At 52.2% G+C, this 20,585-nt stretch overlaps 2 protein-coding genes across 6 annotated transcripts; one reads left to right on the top strand and one right to left on the bottom strand.

The window, feature by feature from the left end:
* Nucleotides 1-3,895: 3,895 nt before the first annotated feature.
* Nucleotides 3,896-10,156, bottom strand: GNGT2 (G protein subunit gamma transducin 2). 3 transcript variants are annotated; one of them, XR_014238636.1, is made up of 4 exons: nucleotides 8,764-10,156; nucleotides 8,007-8,112; nucleotides 6,511-7,557; nucleotides 3,896-6,199 (listed from the first exon to the last, which is right to left on the bottom strand). XR_014238636.1 is itself a non-coding variant. In XM_082373242.1 (3 exons), the coding sequence occupies exons 2-3, from the start codon at nucleotides 8,088-8,090 to the stop codon at nucleotides 7,432-7,434; spliced, it is 210 nt and encodes a 69-aa protein (XP_082229368.1). In that variant the 5' UTR covers nucleotides 8,091-8,112; nucleotides 8,764-10,156; the 3' UTR covers nucleotides 3,896-7,431. The 3 variants fall into 3 exon arrangements, 2 of the variants coding, with proteins under 2 accessions (XP_082229368.1, XP_082229369.1); XM_082373242.1 differs by having other exon boundaries at nucleotides 3,896-7,557; XM_082373243.1 differs by having other exon boundaries at nucleotides 3,896-7,557; nucleotides 8,007-10,156.
* A 140-nt stretch (nucleotides 10,157-10,296) lies between these two features.
* ABI3 (ABI family member 3) lies at nucleotides 10,297-20,402 on the top strand. Of its 3 annotated transcripts, none has more exons than XM_082373177.1 (8): nucleotides 10,297-10,720; nucleotides 15,477-15,644; nucleotides 16,667-16,843; nucleotides 18,306-18,391; nucleotides 18,578-18,673; nucleotides 18,846-18,979; nucleotides 19,520-19,657; nucleotides 19,967-20,402. In XM_082373177.1, the coding sequence occupies exons 1-8, from the start codon at nucleotides 10,604-10,606 to the stop codon at nucleotides 20,128-20,130; spliced, it is 1,080 nt and encodes a 359-aa protein (XP_082229303.1). In that variant the 5' UTR covers nucleotides 10,297-10,603; the 3' UTR covers nucleotides 20,131-20,402. The 3 variants fall into 3 exon arrangements, with proteins under 3 accessions (XP_082229303.1, XP_082229302.1, XP_082229301.1); XM_082373176.1 differs by having other exon boundaries at nucleotides 18,282-18,391; XM_082373175.1 differs by having other exon boundaries at nucleotides 10,563-10,720; nucleotides 18,849-18,979.
* Nucleotides 20,403-20,585: the final 183 nt, after the last annotated feature.

Raw genomic sequence — 20,585 nt, 5'->3', positions numbered from 1 at the left:
GTTCCTAGTCTTGGTTGCAACAGAGGCAGAGAATGAGGACTCGAGGGTGGAAGTTAGAGGGGCAAATGGGAAGAACTTTCTAACAGTCTGAGCTGTCCATCAATGGCACAGGCTTGAGAAATTTTGAGCTTCTGGTGCCTGGAAGTCTGGAGTCAGGGAGCTCAAAAGTCTTTGTCACATGGGGTGTAGGAAGATTTTTGCACTGAGATAGAGGTTGAGCTCCACAAAAGTTGCCCTGCCTTCTGCCCTGAGCTTTGATTCTTTTCTTTTATATTTTTAAATTTTTAAATTTAATTTTATTTATTTTTTTATACAGCAGGTCCTTATTAGTCATCAGTTTTATACACATCAGTGTATACATGTCAATCCCAATCTCCCAATTCATCACACCACCACCCACCACCACACCCCCACCCCCACCCCCGGCCACTTTCCCCCCTTGGTGTCCATACGTTTGTTCTCTACATGTGTCTCAATTTCTGCCCTGCAAACCGGTTCATCTGTACCATTTTTCTAGGTTCCACATATATGTGTTAATATACGATATTTGTTTTTCTCTTTCTGACTTACTTCACTCTGTATGACAGTCCCTAGATCCATCCACGTCTCTACAAATTACTCAATTTTGTTCCTTTTTATGGCTGAGTAATATTGCATTGTATATATGTACCACATCTTCTTTATCTATTCGTCTGTCAATGGGCATTTAGGTTGCTTCCATGTCCTGGCTATTGTAAATAGTGCTGCAATGAACATTGGGGTGCATGTGTCTTTTTGAATTATGCTTTTCTCTGAGCTTTGATTCTGCTGGGAATCCTCACACCCACTCAGGACTTACTCCCCAGGATCTTTCTCATCATGTCTCCAGTGGCTTTCACCATTTTTTGTTTGTTTGTTTGTACAAAGATCCTCAATAATATATCTGTTTTACATCACAAACCAGTTCACACATACACAAAACTGAAATAAAAGTTTGAGAAACAATATTCACCTTTATTCCATGTAAATTGCACTCTGATATTTTCTGTTTTTATTCTTTTAAAGCTGGTCTCGAGACTTCCCTGGTGGTCCAGTGGGTAAGACTCCACGCTCCCAATGCAGGGGGCCCAGGTTTGATCCCTGGTCGGGAACTAGATCCTGCATGCATGCCGCAACTAAGAGTTTGCGCGCTGCAACTAAAGATCCTGCCTGCCGCAACTAAAGATCCCGTGAGCCGCGACGAAGATCCCGTGTGCTGCAACTAAGGCCTGGCGCAGCCAAAATAAATATAAATAAATAATAAATAAAGAAATAAATACTAAAAAAAAAAATAAATCTGGTCACAACTACTAAAGTGATTTCACAACTACTCACTAATGGTTCTGAACCCACCACCATCCCCTCTTCCTTCCCCTCCTAGCTCAGCTTCTCTGGGACTTCTCTCTCTGAGACCCCCCTCCACCTTTCCTTCCTTTTCCATCCGCAGTAGCTGAGGGGAGAACCTCTCTCTCCTCCTTGCCAACAGTCTGAGGAGCCCCTACCATAGGTTTATTTCACGGAAGGGCCCCCCAGGGACAGCGTTGTCGGGAAGGTAGCGCCTGCAGGATGTTGTCCTTGCCTGGAGTGACCAGCAGAGGGCAGAACACCAGGACCTCCAGGGAAGCCGGGTCTGTGCCTAGCCTGGCCCCTCCCTTATGCTAGATTCCCAGGGCTGTCCATTCATTATCGTCTTTGATTTATTCATTTGTACATGACATAGTGTATATTCAATACACAATGCCTGGCGCATAGTAAGCCTATAAAGTGGAATCACTCAGTCATTCCACACCCATTTGTTGAGCACCTACTATGTTCTAGGTGCTGGAAATACAAAAATCAAAGATTTGACCCCCGTCCTCAAGGAGCTTGAAACTTGACTAATAAATGGAAGACTAAAGGAGAGTTTAAAATGAAAGGTTATAGGCTTAGGAGTACATGTAGACACCAAAGGTAAGTGAAGTCCAGCTAGGTAAGGTTAAAAAAAAGAAATACAGACCAAAGCTCAGAACAGCATGAAGCGCCACCATTTGTGTAAAAAGAGGGAGAATGTTTATATGTGTTGACTTGTATCTGCATAAAACATCTCTGAGAGCTCATGTGAGAAACAGGTAACATTGGTTTCTCTAGGGAGGAATATAGGAGAAGAGGAGGGAGGGACTGTTCATGGTATGCCATTTTACACTTCTTTCTTAAATTCTGAACTACCTAATTTTGAATGACCTATTCATTCAGTCATAAAGGAGAGAATCTGGAAAAGCTTTCCTAGAAGGGATGCTTAAACCTAGTTGTGACTCTACATGAATTAGCTGGATACAGAAGGCGTCTCAAGCCCAGCATGAGCTGGTGGAGGAATTAAGAAAAGCTCCACTGATGGAGCCCTGGGGGCAGGTGGGGTGAGCAGTGGGGAGAGCTGAGGCCTCAGGGGTAAGCAGGCGTAAGCAGGACCCTTACCCATGGTGTGGGAAGGGCCTTGGTGCTAAACCCACAAGTCTTACAGGAAGTAAGCAAGGGAGCCACAGAAAGACACTGCAGCCAAGGCATTGGGGGTGGGAGTAGAGGGGCCAGATGAGGGGAGCTCAGTGGGAGGCTGTTGGAACAAAGGGATAGACAGATGAGTGTGTGACCAGGGTAGAAGGTAGAGTCTTGAGGAATTTGCATCTGATCAGACGGCATGGGGGAGTGGGCAGAGTCCTCGTCTCTTCTTGGCCTTTTTCTCCTCTCCTGGCCCCACTGGTCTGTTTCCTCAGCTCCGATGCTGCAGGTGATGTCACCCCCTTCACCCATTTCCGTGGTCTGGTAGAGAAAAGTCAGAGGGGCCAGGGGGACATGGAGACACTACTGCAGAGTCACCCCCCCACCAACCCCAGCTTCTAACCCTCAGAAATGGTGGAGGGGGGCAGGGAGTACGAGCATTTCGATGCTATTTTGAGCCCCACTTTAAACCCTGCCCCTGGATAAGCATCCTGCCTTCTCCAGCAGGCCAGGGCCTCTGTCTCCCTACACAGGACCAGACACATGTTGGCCCAGGACAAAATGAAAGTGTGGGACCCTTGTTCAAAAATTGAGAATTTCAAGATGGAAGCAACAGAGTGTTAAATGAAGCACAGGGCCCTTCTAAGCAGGGGGCCCCGTGTGACAGCACAGGTGGAATACACCCACAAAGTCCCCAGGCCTCAAGCTCAGCTGGGGAACTAGTGGGAGGTGGCTGGGGGCTCTGACTAACTTTCCCAGAGACCCTGAGGTCAGGGTTGGGTAACTGCCCTCTGCCTGAGGTACCAACATGCTGAGCAGATAAGACCCCGGCCCCCACTCCACTCCCTAGGGCTGCAGGGGTGGAGGGGGAGCTGCCTGATCCACTAGGCAGGATTTCAAGCTGCAGCCAGCCCTAGGAGCTGAGCCTGGAATTAACGAGTCAGCTGTCTCCTCTTCCCCTCTCCTCCTTCTGATGCCTGGGAATTTCATCCTGGGAGTCTCCGGCGAACGTGCAGTGTGGAAGGAAGGTGCTAGAGAATTTGACACTTGGGAATTATTCAGCTGGATGTTAGTTGACCAGGAAATCAGAAGTTCAAGAGCATCCCACCCGCCTTCCTCCCTTTTCCTGGCTTGGCATCATTTTACTGCTCAGGATCATCAGAATTTCAATGATCGTGTCTCTGCTTGGTGTCCCCACACCTCTGACCCTCTCTGCTTGGTCTTTTCACAGCCCTCTTCCTCCATCCCAGTAAAGCAAAAGTCCCTAGGGGTTTGTCAATCTGGTCCATCATCTGGACGTTGGTGGCCTTACAGAGTGAGCGCTGGCCTGGTGAAGCCCCAGTTTGGTGCCAGCGAGGAGATACCATGTTCCAAAGATGAGGTGCTGTGAAGAGCCTGCTGGACGTGCTCTGACCTGAACCAGTAACAACATCCATCTGGTGCTTTCCTTTCATGGCAAAAGGCTCAGGGATCTGTGGGGTGGAGGTGGAGAAGGGTGGCTCGGATTACTTCAGTGACCCACCCTCAGAACATCATTCTTGCCCTCTGAACTTGCTCATGTGAAGGAAGGAATGCTGTCACCAGGGCACAAAATACTAATTCCTTTGAAGTGGAAGCTGAGATTGCCTTTGGCCACTGGAATCTCCCCTGGCACTAGGAAAACAGACAGAAAAGGGAGTCAGGCTGTTGGGCCCACCACTGATCTTGAGGTCCTATGATGGTCACCACATCTTAGGGGGACTAGGAGGGTACAGGTGGAGCCAAGAGAACCTCTGGGGCACTGTGCCCTGAGTAAAGGTGTAAGTAGATAAGGTAAGGGGCCCCTGGAGAAAGAGAACCAGGCATGGCTTTCTTGACATAAGAGAGGCCATTTTTGGCCTAAGCCATTTGATGATCTAAGCCTGGCCACAATGCTTGCCCTTGAACAGGTCTCAGTAATTAAAGATCTTAAGGGAACAAAAGAATGCAGAAACAAACAACTGTTATCAGGTGAGAGAAGTTATTGTACTATATCAAAGATAATATACCAGTTGTAAAGACTCCCAGTTCTGCTTCACTGGTAAAGATTAGCCTAAAGCGCTCAACCACCAGATCAGCTGGAACCTAAGGGATAATGATGTGGACCTTTTTTGACCCTCATGACTTCAATCAACTCAAGCTTGGACTCCTGTGGACCCTTCATGAATATGCATGTATCCTTAGCTTAAAACTTCCCCAATTTTACTGCTTTGGGAAAGATCCCTGGTGTTCTCCTTACTTGCTGTAAGTAATAAATCCTTCTCCCACTCTTTGGCTTGGTTGTGTCTTTTAGCTTGACACCCACCAGGAGGCAGACTGGGTTTTTCAGGTAACAAAGGTGAGCAGAAGAAACCACTGCTCTACCTGGAGCCCTGATAAGGGTTCAGAGTCCTGAGGAATGAAGGTGGGAGTCAGCCCCTGGACCAAGAACTCCAACCAAGAAGGAAGCCATAGCCCATGACCTACACCCATATGACTGTAGCCCCCATCTGTTTTTCCTTTCTCACTGATGGAGCCATATGGAATATTAACATTTCCCCATTAAAAAAAAAAAAGTATTATATTTAAATGTTTCCTCTTCTTTTCCTGCTCTTAAGCAGAGTATATTGGGGTGGCTGAACTTATTATTGAGGTCACAGAATGGGGTAGTGTGGTTACTATGGAATTGGGAAAGGAGTGGACGGTTCCCGGGAGATCCTGGATTCTGACCAGTGGCCCATGACCTCACCTGTAGGAGCAGGACACACCGTGGGGCTGTGGCCCACTGGGGAGGGGTTGAGGGAGTTTGCAGCTCAATGTATTATGTTAGGTTTGTTTTCAGCTCAATGTATTATGTTAGGTTTGTTTTCAGATCAATGTATTATGTTAGGTTTGTTTTCAGCTCAATGTATTATGTTAGGTTTGTTTTCAGATACTTGCTTTCAATTCTCTCTCTCACCCCCCAAGCCAGAAACTCTTCAGCATCCTTGACCACTACCTGTCCCTCGCCTATCTCTCAATGAGATGTCAAGATCTGAAAACTTTATTTCGCAAAGAGCTCCCCCTCTAGACTTATAGCCACTGCCCTAACCCACCTCTTCCCTGAGCTCACAATCATCTCCTTAACTCCCTCTCTGCTTCCACTCTTTCTCCTTTCCATCTTGTCAAAAGCTATTCCCTTCTAAACGCAAACATTACCAACCCACTCCCAGCAGATTCAGTGGTTTAGTATTGCAAACAAGACCCTCTGATGGTCTCCAACCCCACCTCTCTAGCAGCAGATCCTAAAAATCTAGGCCTTTCTCTTGACATTCCAGCAACTGATCTGATGAGTGTTTGCATTCAAACCCATGTTCTTTTTTTCTTCTTCTTTCATCGATTCCTCTGTTCATACTGCCCCTTCAACCAGATTTGCCACCCATCCACCCTTTACAACTTAACCCCTTAGGACTCAGCTCCAAATATCACCTACTTTTCGAGGCCTTTCCTGTCCTCCCTCCCAGGGTGCAACGCAGCCACTCAGCTGGATTTGATAGCCCTTCTATGTGTCCCCCTCATACTCCACGCAGACCTCTCTGACATTGCACTGAATGCGTTGTATCATGAATGTCTGTCTGTGGCTCCTTTAGACAGTAATCTTCTTGCTAACAAGGCCTAGGAATTAGTCTTCCAGACCTTAGCAGGATCCAGCCTCCCTTATGCTAATCAAAACCTGGCCTTCTGGGCTTCCCTGGTGGCGCAGTGGTTGAGAATCTGCCTGCCAAGGCAGGGGACACGGGTTCGAGCCCTGATCTGGGAAGATCCCACATGCCGCGGAGCGACTAGGCCCGTGAGCCACAATTACTGAGCCTGCGCGTCTGGAGCCTGTGCTCCGCAACAAGAGAGGACGCGATAGTGAGAGGCTCGCGCACCGCGATGAAGAGTGGCCCCCACTTGCCGCAACTAGAGAAAAGCCCTCGCACAGAAACGAAGACCCAACACAGCTATAAATAAATAAAAAAAAAAAAAACAAAAAAAAAAAACCTGGCCTTCTGCGGCTTAAATACCCTCAGCAGCTTCCTATTGCAATGAGGGTCAAAAAGAAAGTTCTTACCTGAGCTCACAGCAAGGTCCTTTAGACTTGACCTCATCTTCTTCTCCAGCCCCATGTTTTACCCCTCCCAGGTTTGTCCTCACCCTGCACCCCCCACTTGCCTGCAACAGTTCACTTTGACAGTTCACATTGCCCTGACTGCCCACCTGCTGTGTGTTCCTGCACCACCCTTGACTTTCCTTTCTTCACGGCAGCACTTACTGATTAAACTGTATCCCTGTTTCATGCCTTCTATGCTAAATTCCATGAAAATAAGAGCCATTTGAATTTAGCTCACTTTTCTAACCTAGCCCAGCATGGAACAGGCACTCAATAATATTCAATAAATCATGACATCATGACTTTACAAGCTCTTTTTGTCACCAGGCCATCTGGGGTGATCCAAATGACTAGGAGGAGTTCCACAGGACCGGACATGACGTGGGGGAAAAGGACCCCCCAACTCCAGTCCTCAACCCAAAAGCTCTGAATGGAAATTCTGGTTCCTAGGCAGACAGTGGAGGGGGGAAATGGGAGGAGTAACTGTTTCCCAAGGACTGTCCCGGGTCTCAGGGAACTGCAGTCTTTTCAGACCCCACGAGTTTAGGTGTCAACTGCTGAGCCAGGGAAGCTTTCCTGGGAGTGTTTCCAAGTGGGGTCAGCAGTGACCTAGCAGGTGGTAATGGGAGAGAAGAGTTCAAAGCAGGACTGGGGAATGGATTCATGATGCATGCAGCCAGACATCTTTACTCATTCTGTGACTAAGAGAAGGTGAACATCCACTGGTTCCCTGGGCGTCCCAGGATACTTGGTTCTGGATACGGAGGGGGCTGAGGAGGGGCAGGCATTCAGGGTGAGGGGCTCCAGTGCCATCAGCTTATCATACAACTGCCTTTTTCCTTGAAGGGATTCTTGTCCTCAGGGATGCCTTTGAGAAGAGGGTCATTTCCTGCTTCGGCCTCCACGTAATCCTTGATTTCCTTTCCTGTCTTCGAAATCTGCAAGAAAGTAAAGTGTGGTTCTAGCCCTTGTCTGTTGCTCAGGATTCATGATTTGTTCAGTCCCAAGAAAGCAGGCTTCTGGGCAGGGTGGGGATAGAGGCCAGAGAGGAGAAAGATGAGAGGCACAGGCAGGTGTGAGTTCCTCGACCAGAACCGCAAAGCCTGACTCTTACTGTGAGGGACTTTTTGGCCAGGCCTGGCCCAGGGACAGGGCCGGACACGTTGAGCCCTCCAGGCTCTGAGGTTATCTCTTACACACCTTTGTGGGATCAAACCCTGGCCTCCTTCCACTTCCCAGCCCATTCCAGAGGCACCTCCTGCTCTTTCTACTGCCCTGGAGAAGGACCACCACCGGGCTGTCCATCACTTCCTCCTTTGTGTCCCGGCTCCATGAGGACCAGAAAGGGATGGAGAAGAGGGAGCAGGGAAGGGAATAGGAGGCTCACCGGAGCTCTTGGGTTCTTCACTTCCTTCTTCAGCTGCTCCACCTCCATCTTTAAGAGCTCCTTCTCGCTGAGCTCCTGGGCCATCCTGCCCTGGAGAGACCAGGTCCTGGAAAGGATTCCACAGCTGGGATTGCAAATCCCCTGGGCTCCCCCAGCTCCCTCCTCTGTACTCCCCACACCTCAACTTCTACCCTCTTCCCTGCTCACCGTATATTCTCATCACTCACCGTAGATTCACTGCACCCCCGCCCCCACCCCATTATGAGTCTAGCCTCCGGAGGAGAGGATGCTCCCAGCCTCATGGGGGAGGCACACACAATCTTTGCCCTTTAGATAAGACCTGTCTATGGAAGGAAAGGGAATCAGAGCGTGGAGAAGGGTTTTTTTCAGTGAGGCAGATTTGGGAAGCAAAGTCATTGTTCCACCTAATGACACAGGTAGAAGTTTTCAGGAAACTCCAGGTCCTGTCAGAAGAGAGAGTAGTTTAGTGACTAAGAGAAAGACTCTGGAATCTGCCAGACTCCAACTCTGATCGTGACTCTGCTGCTTCCAAGCTGTGTGGACTTAGGCAAGTTGCTCATCCTCCTGGAGCCTTAGTTTCCCCATCTGCAAAATGGGTATAATAATGGTACCTACCTTATATGATTATTGTGAGTACTAAGAAAATAATGCATGTAAAATATTTTAACACACTGCCTGGCACTTAATGAACACAATACATTTATCATCAGCCCAGTGCAACCTTAGCCCCTCTTACCTGCCAAGAAAGAACGTGCACTTCAAGTCTTGTCCCCGATCCAGACAAGATGGAGTTTGAGCCTCCTAGCTCCTCATCAGCTGAAAGTCTTTGGATAAAGCAGATGGTTTGGAAGCCCAAATCTCTGATGCCTAAGCTGATCATAGGCTCAAGGTTCTAAGCCCACCCAACAGCCTGAGCCTCCAAGACTGCCACCACTGCAGGCACCCTGCCCCCTGCATCGGTCCCCCTCCTGTAATGACCCCTCTGGCTTAGAGCCCACTTCCCTGTTCTCACCCTCCAGCCCTGATTGCTCCCCTTCCCCAGCCTTCTCTCCCAAGCCCTCTCCTCCCCTACCTCTGAGCCTGCTCTGAGGCTATTCTTCCCAGTGAGGCAATTCCTAGACCAGCTCCTAACTTCCCTCACCCGAGAAGCCTTGTGTCCCCATTTCGAGCCCCACCATTTCACCTTACAAGATTCTCCCAGCTCAATCTTCATTCACTCATTCAGTAAAAATGTACTCAGGACGCTGTGCCTGTCAGCACTTGGGCCCATGGCTACCTCTAATACCTGTGTCCACACTTCTTTGCCTCCATGCCTTCTCTTGAGCCCCATGTGTGGGTCTCCCTCAGCAGTCCCTGAGCTCAGGGCCAACGTCCTGATCTCTCTCTTGGTCTCCTCCCAGGACCACCCAAGGGCTATGCCATTTAACAGTCACTGAGCTCCTGCTCAGGCTGACGCCCGTCCAATGACAGGGAACCCTCTCAAGGAGCAGATGTTAAGGGACCGATGTGGTCAGTGAGGGATCCTCTTTTTTCTCCTGACTCTAGAATGAATGACAGAATCCCCAGTGGGAGGGGCGGGGAGGAGCCCCGGAGTCCGTCCTAACTTCCCCTGCTCCAGGATCCAAGTCCCACTCACAGCTCTGAGCACTAAGAAATTGAGATCAGGACAGGACCCCGGACGTCATCCAGTCTGAGTCTCCTGTGAATGCAGGAGATGGAGCACAGACCTCCTGAGGCGGGCTCAGGGCTCCGGCCACCGCTGCCTCCTAAGACTGACCTGTTAATCTGGAATTTAAACCTAGTGCTTCTCAAAGCCAAGTCCTTCCTGTTGTCCCATCCGAGTCCCTGATTCTACGCTTGGTCAATTTCATCTTGTCCTGCCGCTATCAGGCACAGAGCATGTATGTACACCAGATCTTCATTGCAGGTGACCCTTCAGAGACTTGATGATGATTCTCAGGGGACCTCTGGCTGTATCTTCCCAGTGTCCAGCCTGGTTTCCCCGGCTGCTGCTTCGACTGTTTTCCATTGTTGCGGCACCACCGCCCCACATGTGGCCCCGAGCACAACCGGTCTCCATATCCTCTCCACCCTCCAGTCCCCTGTCTCTTGGTGACTCATCCCCGAGCTTCCCAAGGAAGCCCCCACCCTCTGCCCTTTCCTCCCCTTCCATGAGTGGAAAATCCATCTCCACCCCCAGAGCAGGCCAGCCCCCTTCCTCCTGTCTCCCATCCCAGCCCCCGTTGCAGTTTCCTCTCCAGGCCCAGGGAGCAATCACAGCCGCCCCGACCTTGGCTTCCTCTGCTGGGAGGGATTGGGGGGCTGGGCCCCCGCAAGGGACCCCCAGCTTCCCCCTTCGCCTGGGCAGGGGACAGAGAAGCACAGGCCCAGGGAGCGGGGACTAACTTCCTCTTGTGCCGGAATGAGCATGTCTGCCCTTTGCAAGTGGGTTTGGGTCTCTCAAGCAGAGGAAACCAAAAGCAGTGAGAGGGAGGGAAGGCGGAGCGACCAATCAAGGGCGGGGTGAGGCGCAAAGCCAGCGGGCTCCCCGGGGAGCCAGGCAGAGGCGGGGGGCCATGGCGGAGCTGCAGCAGCTGCAGGAGTTTGAGATCCCCACGGGCCGGGAGGCCCTGCAGGGCAACTACAGCTCCCTGCTGCGAGTCGCAGACTACTGCGAGGACAACTACGTGCAGGTAAGCAGAGCAGGCGCGGCCCCGGCGGCCCAGCCCCTCCAGGGGCCCGGACCCCATCCTGACAGGTGCTCGGCCTGGGCCTTGGCTGATCTAGCCTCCCACTCCAGGTCGGCTTCATCCCAGTCCCGCAAACTCTAACGCTGACTCATGCTCCCCAAGCCCCCACTGTGCCCCTTCTCTCTCCCAGAGCCTCAGAGATGCCCGGCAGGCAGCACTACCCTGTCCTGCTACAGGCCTCATCCTAGGCTCATCTCCCTCCTAGCCTTGCACTCAGATCCAGAGGCCCAAAAGACTTGTCCTCACACACCTGTTGGTGCCATCATTCCATGTTCAAGCTGGCTCTAGGTGAGACTTCAGAAGAACTTCTTCCCATTGTCATGAACTTGAGATGGACGAGGGAAAGTTCTGTTCCTGATATCTGAGGGAGAGCCGAGAGATGGTTACGCTAGGTTAAAGAGATGGGTTCTGACTCAGAGGCAGGGAGATGGACAATACGACTGCCGGGAACAGGCTACTGGCAAAAGATAAGGATAGTGGCATTTTAGAATAGTTTTCTAAATTGTGGGGTTGTCCCAGGACCGCAAGTCTGGAGCACGGGAAACTTAACAACGATCGAGCACCTCTGTTATTTCATTAACCCTCATAACCGCCTTGTGAGACAGTATCATTATTCCAATTTCATAGATGAAGAAACAACAGTTCAGGGAGGTGAGGTGACTTGTCCAAGTCATACAGCTTGGCAATGGTAGAGCGGGCATCAGCCCAGGACTCCTGACTTCTGAAGATGAGCCCTTTCCTCCCTGCCTTCCCCTCCCTGACATGCTGTATGATTTTAAGATAGTTATTTGCACTGGGACCTCCCGGCTCAGTAGGAGTGTGGAAAAAAATAATAATAAAAGGAGCAAGTGCTTATGGGAAAATGGCAGATTAAAGAGAGTCAATGATAGCAACAGTTAAGGCACTTTGCTCTGCACCCAAACTGCCCTCATCGCCTCCTTCAGTCCTCACCCCAGTCTGTGAGGTGAGGACCACTCCCACTTCACAACCAGGAGGCTGAGCTTCGGAGAAGTTAACTCACTTTCCCAAGGTCTCCAAGCTAGTGGTAGAACCTGGATTCGAACCGGCAACTCTGACTCCAGAGCAGCACCCCCAAACCTCTGGTTGAAAATGCTACCCCACGTGTAGATATTGAGTGACTGATTGTAGCTACTGCAGATGAGCTGGAATGTGGCTTGTAAACCAGCTCTATTCTCCAAGCACTGGAAGGCATGCTCCTTCTATGGACTAGGATGGAGGCTGGCCTTCCCATTCCTTCAGTAACTTCTGCGCATCTCAGAGCACTTCCAGATGGGTTCTCGTTTGCACACAGTGTGCACACAGAATTTGAGGTCGCAAAGAGCTGAGTCCAATTTCCAACTCCTGGACCTGGGACAAGTTTCCCCTCTGATTCTTATATCTTCCTTCACAGTGGTCATATGGGTTAAATGTAATAATGTATTAAAGCATTTAGCCCAGCGCCTCCTCCTTAAGAAGTGCAGGATAAATGGCAGCTGTTATCATTATCACCATCATCATCATCTTTCATCAGAAGGATGGAAGACACATATAGATATTAAAAGTCAATTCTAGTGAGGTGAAGCAGCCCTTGCAAAAACACTCAGGGCATCGGAAGCCCTGACCCAGGTCAGAATCTGTAGATTTATGCTTCCTTCATGCAGAACACTAACTACTAGACCACACAACCAGTTACCTTTCCAGACTTCTCTGACGATCTTTGTCTGGGGGAGCAAATGCTTGGGAAGTGTTTGGATGACTTCTCAGAACTGGTCTTAAACAAAGCCTCGTTCCCACGACCTCCCTCCCTCCCTCACCCCTCCCTCCACCCCAACCAGGTGTCAGGAAACCCATGGGGAATGGGGGAGGGCAGGCTGGGGTGAACTGCAGAGTTCTCTGTCAGGGTCCATTGAATTTGTAGACAGGGTGATTTGCATGATGAATAAGCAGTCAGCCATGAAGATGGATCCCAGACCTTTGTCCCTCCAGACCTCACTTTCGATTAAGAGCAAAGCCAGGGGTCAGTAGGCATCCAGGCTCTAGCCTCCCAGAGCTGGGCCCAAGCAGACATTTTTCCTGTTTGGACTGACAGGAAAAATCCAGTGATGAATTCCATATGCCAGTCCAGGGAGGGGACAGTACAGGAGAGGCCAGCTAAGACCAGAGAAGTAGTCACTGCTCCATTCTGGGCCTTTGTTCATTTCCTTGCCTACTAAAGGAAGGTCTTGAACTAGAATAAGACCTGCTATGCTTTCTGGTTTGATTTCTTTGCCTTTTCAAGGCACTTGGTTACATATGTTGATGAGATGTAAATTGGATGCAAACGAGCAGCTCTTTCCCTCAGTTGGAACAGAAAGGCAGGGAGGAGCACCTGAGGGGAAAAGCGTGGGGGGTGGGGGTGGGGCGGGGTGTGTGTGTGTGTGTGTGTGTGTGTGTGTGTGTGTGTGCTGTCCAGAAGGTTCTGGGCCTGCCCTTTGGCTCGAGCCTGGCTTGGGCTACACTGGAGGCACTCAGGTCTCTCTCAGCACCCTGCTCGGACAGGTTCTAGGTCTGTTCTCCACTGCAGGCCCTGAGGAGTACCTGAGAGCCCTTAGCAAGGAGACCCCAGTGTGCAGCCTTGCTGGTCACTCCGCTGGCCTCTCCCCAGACTTGCCATGGATTGGCCCCCTGCCCTCCATGTCCCTGACCTGAGATGAGGAAGCTGTCTGGGGAACCAAATGACTGGAGAAGCTTTGTCCCAGCCCGCACAGTCCGATCTGGGACGGAAAAAAACCCCTCTTCTGTCTTCAGCCACTCCCTGCCCACCCCACCACCACTGACTGGAAGTGTGGCCCTGGCCAGCACCTGGCACAGTGCCTGGCACGCAGCAGGAAGATGCCCAGCAAGTGTCTGGGTTTGCATTCCATCCGCTGAGTAACTCACAGACACATATTCATTAAGTATCGTCTGTGTGTTGGGCACTATTCCAGGATAGGATACAGAATATAACAGATGCGCTCCCTGCCCTCACAATGCTTACATTTGTGTGTGTGTGTGTGTGTGTGTATAGATAATAAAGTACATAGATAAATAATTTCTGATAGTGCTCAGTGCTATGAAGAAAAGAGAACAGAGTAAATCTGATAGTGAGTCAATACAGAAGTGGGCTGGAGGAGATCTTAGGGTGGTGAGAGAAGGTGTCTCTGAAGCGCTGAGATTCAATAAGGATTCTAGAAAGAAATACAGCAAGTGCAAAGTCCTGAGGTAGAGGAACTTCCTTGGTGGCACAGTGGTTAAGAGCCCGCCTGCCAATGCAGGGGAGATATGTTCGATCCCTGATCCGGGAGGATCCCATATGCCACGGAGCAGCTAAGCCCGTGCGCCACAACTACTGAACCTGTGCTCTAGAGCCCACGTGCCATGACTACTGAGGCCGCGTGCCACAACTACTGAAGCCTGCACACCTCGAGCCCGTGCTCTGCAACAAGAGAAGCCACCGCAATGAGAAGCCCGTGCACCGCAATGAAGAGTAGCCCCTGCTCGCTGCAAATAGAGAAAGCCTGCACACAGCAACAAAGATCCAACGCAGACAAAAAAAAAAAAAGTCCTGAGGTAGAAACAATCTTAGCTTGATCAGGAAGAAAGACCCAGTGGCCAATGTGGCTGGAGGGGCGTGAGTGAGGGAGAGCGGAAGGCAATGAGGGTGAGGAAGAAAGCAGGAGCCAGCCTCGTGAGGCCCTACATAGGCCACGGTTAGAAGTTGCTTTATTCTCAGTGTGTTGGGAAGCTGTTGGAGGGAATGAATGATTGAAGTCACTCTTCCTGGGCCTCAGTTCCTTATCTATAAAATGGATCAGATTATTGCTTCCCAAACACCAACTTGAAGACTGGAGATAAACCAGGAGCACAGGAGTCACCTGAGGAACTTTTAGAGGTACAGATTCATTGGCCTCACGCCCAGGGGATTCTGGTTAGAAGGTCTGGGATGGGGGCCTGAGGTTGGTTGTTTGGTTTTCAAGTCTGAGAATATCTCTTCCAGCCAGTACTGATGTCCTCTTTCCTTTCTACCATTCACCCTTTACCCCCCCACCAAAATCTCTTCAGGAGGATGGTGGGGCCAATCCTGTGTGACTATTTGAGAAGGGTGCCTTTTCCTTCCCTTGCACCCAGTCCTCAAGGCTGCAGATTCACTTTCCTGATGTCCCCTGAGTCCTTCTTAGTACGTCATTCTTTTTTTTTTTTTTTTTTAATTAAATTTATTTTACTTATTTATTGGCTGTGTCAGGTCTTCGTTGCTATGTGCGGGCTTTGTCGCGGCGTGCGGGCTTCTCATTGAGGTGGCTTCTCTTGTTGCAGAGCATGGGCTCTAGGCGTGCGGGCCTCAGCAGTTGTGGCGCACGGGCTCAGCAGTTGTGGCACGCGGGCTCCAGAGTGCAGGCTCAGCAGCTGTGGCTCACAGGTCTAGCTGCTCCGCGGCATGTGGTATCCTCCCAGATCAAGGCTCGAACCCATGTCCCCTGCATTGGCAGGAGGATTCTTAACCACTGCACCCCAGGGAAGCCCTTACTACGTCATTCTTACAGAAACCTCCTCAAACATCTGAGGGTTGCCACTTTCTCCCAACTCAGCCCCCACCTTCCCTACACCCTATCCCATCCCAGCGCACCCAGCCACGGCCCCAGTGGAACATGCTGGCCTCAGGCCAGGGCTGTGTGTATTTCAGGCCACAGACAAACGGAAGGCGCTGGAGGAGACCATGGCCTTCACCACCCAGGCCCTGGCCAGCGTGGCCTACCAGGTGGGCAACCTGGCTGGACACACTCTGCGTATGTTGGACCTTCAGGCGTCTGCCCTGCGGCAGGTGGAAGCCCGTGTGAGCACGCTGGGCCAGGTAAGGGCTGTGGGAATGCTGCTCACCTCAGACCCAACTCTTCAGCCCCACCTGGACATCTTCTGCAGCAAAAGTTCTTTCTTGCCTCCTTCCATGTCCAAACGCCCACCTCTGTCACAGAAGGCTGGCACTCCCCAAACTTTTCGAGCCTTCTTGTCTTTGTGGCTGTGTCTCAGGGGTGGGCCTTGCTGCCCCATCGGACCAGGAACTCCCTGATGGCAGAACTTTATCTTTCTCTGAATTCTATCCTACATGGTAGAAAGCAGGCTCTCCCTATCACAGTGGCTGCATAGGACAGGAAAGAGGCAAATGGACCCTGTTTCCATATAAACACAGGCGGTGATTTTATAAATATCCCAGACTCAGAGTGCTTGCTTGGCAAGGTCATCCTCAGCCCTGGAAGCACTGCCACCACCACACAGCACCCCCCGCCCATCTAGCATACGCACCCTCCTCCTTCCTTCCTGGATCCTTGGCCGAGGAATTGCCCCATAAACCACACGCACAGATCCAGCTACACATTGGTCTGGCCTGTGCATCACTCACATGTTCAGTGTGGGTGTGTCTTTTCCTCTCACCCCAGCAGATTGGCGTTCCCACCCTCTCAGTGCTGTAGGTTTCTCCACAGTACATTCCAAGAGGAAGTTAATTCACTTATATTATTGTCCCCCCAAAGGAAGAGCTGATCCAGCCACAATTCTCAGCCACCTCCACTTTATCCCCCTCTGCTCCCAAGCCAACCCAGTCTCTTCCCAGCATCCCCAGGGATGTTGTGTTTTCTCTTCCTCGGTTCCTGCTCAGCTAATAATAACCCTTGTTCTCTTCCACCAGGAAGTTGCTCCAAAGTGGCTCCATCCTCAACTGGCAACCCTTTCCCCAAATGCTGTGTGCCCTTGGGGACAAAGCTCACTCTTTCTCTGGACTTCACTGTCTCCGATGGTCCCTCCTCCCACCCCAAAGTCTTAAGGGGAAGGGCGCTGTGCAGAGGCTGCCCCACTGTCATCTCCAACCCTGTCTTGCAGATGGTGAACATGCATATGGAGAAGGTGGCCCGAAGGGAGATCGGCACCTTAGCCACCGTCCAGCGGCTGCCCCCCAGCCAGAAAATCATCGCCCCTGAGAGCCTGCCTCCCCTCACGCCGTACTACAGGAGACCCCTCAACTTCGGTTGCCTGGATGACATCGGTCATGGGGTCAAGGTAGAGAGGGGCTCCTCCTCTTTCTCCACAACTCACCCTCTTCTTTTTTTTTTTTTTGGCTGTGCCACACAGCATGCGGGATCTTAGTTCCCTGACCAGGGATCGAACCTGTGCCCCTTGCAGTGGAAGTGCAGAGTCTTAACCACTGGACCACCAGGGAAGTCCCCCCACCTTCTTCTGCCTCATGACTCTCTTCTCTCTAGACCTTCAGTTTTCTTCCTCAAGCATGTTCCTGTCCCAAGCTGCAGTCCCTTTCCGTCCTCACTCCCTGAAGCCATCACCCTAAGTGGCTCCCCTACTCCACAAGGCCTCCTTAGAGAAGTCCCCTCCCCCCGCTTCCTCCTTAAAAATTCTTCATGACCCCTTTCTTCATAACTGACCTTTACCCTGTATCACACAATCTGCTGCGAGTGACATCTGGGCACCCCCCCCATCCTTGTGGGTGGCGGGTGTGTGTGAAAGGGAAGAGGGGGGAGGGAGAATGTCAGGGTGTGCATGAGAATGGCGGCCCAGCCACATGAGATCGGCAACTTCCTCTGTCTGGAGGTTTGAGGTCACTGCACTGAACAGTCACCCCAGAGCTGCTGTTGGGTGGGAAGGGGCCGGGACGCAGCCACTCAAAGGAGGACACTGTGAATGACTCTGGCATTTTCTTCACAGCCCATGTCCTTCTGAGAGGTGGGAGAGGACACCCCCCATCCCATTTTGTTGATTACTTGTCCCCACACTCCAACATTCCAGATTAGATGGGACATTCCCCTGTATCTAAATGGCCCCTTGATATCCTTAACACGCCATCTCCCCCCAGAAAGAGAAAGCACACTCCCTCCTTCAGTCACCAGGCCTCCTCACCAGAAAGTTCTTCCTCTGTCCAACTTAAATTCTTTATGCTTGAGCTCGAGTCCCTTGTGAAGCGTAGCAGAGGACATCACTCCCCATGCACCCACTCTCGGGGAAACCCTGTCACTAACAGAGGTGCTCTCTTGCATGTGGGCTTGCACCTTGTCACCGGTACACTCTAAATGTTCTGCTCCTCTCTGCCCCAAACTCCCCAAAGCCAGTTCCCCAGGCCTGCGAAAATGACAGGTGGGACATTTCTAAGTCAACCTCTACCTCCTCAGCCGCGCACTGGAGTTGGGGTTTCTCAGAGTTAGGGACCACCAAGCTGAGCGCTGGGATGCTTTGCGAGCGGGTGGGGCCCAGCCGCTGAGGCCATGCAGAGGAAGTGGCCTTCTGACCGTGCCTGTCTGAGCCTAGGCAGACTTGAGGCCTGGGATCCAGGCAACGAGCAAGAGTGGGTGGGGTGGGGTGGGAGAATGGGCTGGGAAGTGGAACCGGGAACTTGCTGTGTCCGCGCTCTCCCTCCCAGTTCTCGTCTGCCCCTCCCCCATTTCCTCTCCGGGATGAGGGGGCTATTGCAGGTCCCCCCGGGTGTCAGCCCCGGCCCCTGCTCCTCCCGCAGGATCTGAGCACACAGCTGTCGCGGACCGGGACCCTGTCTCGAAAGAGCATCAAGGCGCCTGCCACAACCGGCTCCGCCACCCTGGGGTGAGTGAGGCCTCCCCGCAATTCTCACCGGCGCCGCCCCATCCAGAAACCCTACTCCCCCACAGCCCCCTTCAAGCCGGGCGCCAAACTTCCTCCTCCGCCAGTTGCCACCTCCCCCCCGCACCGACCGCCTGCTCGCCTGATGCCTTCGCCTTGACGGCACCCCTTCTCTCTGCCCACCCCCAGGAGAGCGCCCCGGATCCCCGAGCCTGTGCAGCTCCCCGTGGTGCCGGACGGCAAACTCTCCGCCGCCTCCTCTGCCTCCTCCCTGGCCTCGGCCGGGTGAGCCGCACAGGTCCAGGTTGGGGGTGGTCGTGAAGGGTGGGGGGTTAAGAGTACTCAGGGTCACGGGGCGGGGCTTATGACGGAAGGGGCGGGGCCAGTTGGGTGCTGAGTTAGGAAGGTGTCCCCCCGCCCCCAATCTAGCCGAGCGCCCGCTTTCTCTGGTCTTCAGCAGCGCCGAAGGTGTCGGTGGGGTCTCCACGACTCAGGAGCAGGCAGTACTCCCACCTCCACCCCCTCCACCTGCTGCCTCCGACGGTTTCCTGCCGCCCCCTCCGCTGGGGGAACTGTGCCTGCCCCCGCCGGGTAAGGAGCTCTGCCCTCTCCTCCTAGCTCAACTTTGGGGTCGTTCTCACCTCCCAATACTTCTCCCCACCCTCACCCTTGTTGGATCCAACTGGGTCTATGTCAGTGATCACTTTGTCCAAGGCAGGAGTAACGGGAAGAAAGGCGGTGGAGGGAGTGAACTAACATAATTTAGCCCCTGCTTTATACCAGACCCCAGGGTCAAAGCTTCTCATCCATTTTCTCACTTTTACTTAACCTCCTAGGATCTTCACACTCCCAGTTAATAGATGAAGCTGAGCCTGAGAGGTTAAACTAAGTCCCTCGGCTCACTCAGCCAAGTGGCAGAGTCTGACAGCCCTACAACTGTTCAATGCTACTGTATTTACTGAGCACCTACTACCTGCTAGAGGCATTGTGGGAGGACTAGGATGAACGGGGGCTGAAAGCAGATTGCAAAAAATGGGTAGATCCTGGGGCCCTGCTCTCCAACACTGAAGTTTCTTGGCATGGAGGGGGTTGCCTGTGTGACACTTGCAGCCTTTCTGCTTTCCCTCTCAGCCCCAGAGCTGCCCATGCCCCTGGACCTGCCCCCTCCTCCACCCTTGGATGTAGATGATTTGGGGCTGCCACCTCCGCCACCACCAGGCTTTGGGCCTGAAGAACCCAGCTGGGTCCCTGATGCATACTTGGAGAAAGGTACTTGACTCCTGGGACTGAAAGGCACCAGATCCTGGGGTCAGGATTCCCCCCTCTTCTAGCCCAGAGCCATTCTCCCCTCCAGCTGCAAAGGGGTGAGGCAGTTTTTCCCCACACCCCCATAGAGAAGAGAAGCAGCCGGCCTGATATTGAATATTATCTCAGCTGGGGAGGAGTCCCGGGGCTTTGGAGAAGGCATCTCCTGCCCCACTCCCCACGTTGCTCCCTAGAGTCCAGTATGCGGGCACCAGCATCCCTGTGGCAGGGCAAGAGGCACATCTCATGGCACCTTCTCCTCCCGCCCTGCAGTGGTGACACTGTACCCATACATCCGCCAGAAGGACAACGAACTCTCCTTCTCTGAGGGCACCGTTATCTGCATCACCCGCCGCTACTCCGATGGCTGGTGTGAGGGCGTCTGCTCAGAGGGGTCTGGATTCTTCCCTGGGAACTATGTGGAGCCCAGCTGCTGACAGTCTGGGCTCGCTGGGATGCTGACCCAAGCACCGCCTTGAGTGAGCCTCTTGAGTCCCACACCAAAGCCAGCTCCACAGTCGAGACTGGACCAGGCCTGCACATCTCCTGGGCTGTAAGCTGTCTGTTACTTCTCCAGAGGCCTGCTGGAGACAGGAAAGAACTGGAAACCAAGGAGTTTGGTGACCTTATCCACAGGGGACCCTTACACCATGCAAGACAGGGTCTCCAGCTGCAAGTGCCAACTTTGAATAAAACTCTGATGACCTGATGATTGCCCTGTAGGGCTGGGGAACCGAGGGACTGAAAGGCAACCCATTTGTAAGGCTCCCGCTAATTGAGCCCCCTCTGCCTGCCCTAAGCAGCAGTATCCCCCATCTCCTCGGTGCTCATTGAGCCCTCTGCACTAGACCCCTGTGCCCCTCTGCAAAGATGGGCTGCACCCTGCTCTTTT

The sequence above is a fragment of the Balaenoptera borealis genome, assembly GCF_965194805.1.
Source record: "Balaenoptera borealis genome assembly, chromosome: 20".
NCBI lineage: Eukaryota > Metazoa > Chordata > Mammalia > Artiodactyla > Balaenopteridae > Balaenoptera > Balaenoptera borealis.
This window is presented reverse-complemented; position numbering and strand designations above follow the sequence as displayed.

What these genes read in the sequence shown, in the direction of transcription:
- GNGT2 (XM_082373243.1), bottom strand. Translation starts at nt 8,090, where the DNA reads ATGGCCCAGGAGCTCAGCGAGAAGGAGCTCTTAAAGATGGAGGTGGAG. An exon ending in TGAAGAACCCAAGAGCTCCG is followed by an intron (nt 7,558 to 8,006) that starts GTGAGCCTCCTA and finishes ACTTTCTTGCAG; the next exon opens with ATTTCGAAGACAGGAAAGGA.
- ABI3 (XM_082373176.1), top strand. Translation starts at nt 10,604, where the DNA reads ATGGCGGAGCTGCAGCAGCTGCAGGAGTTTGAGATCCCCACGGGCCGG. An exon ending in ACATCGGTCATGGGGTCAAG is followed by an intron (nt 16,844 to 18,281) that starts GTAGAGAGGGGC and finishes CCCGGGTGTCAG; the next exon opens with CCCCGGCCCCTGCTCCTCCC. An exon ending in ACCGGCTCCGCCACCCTGGG is followed by an intron (nt 18,392 to 18,577) that starts GTGAGTGAGGCC and finishes GCCCACCCCCAG; the next exon opens with GAGAGCGCCCCGGATCCCCG.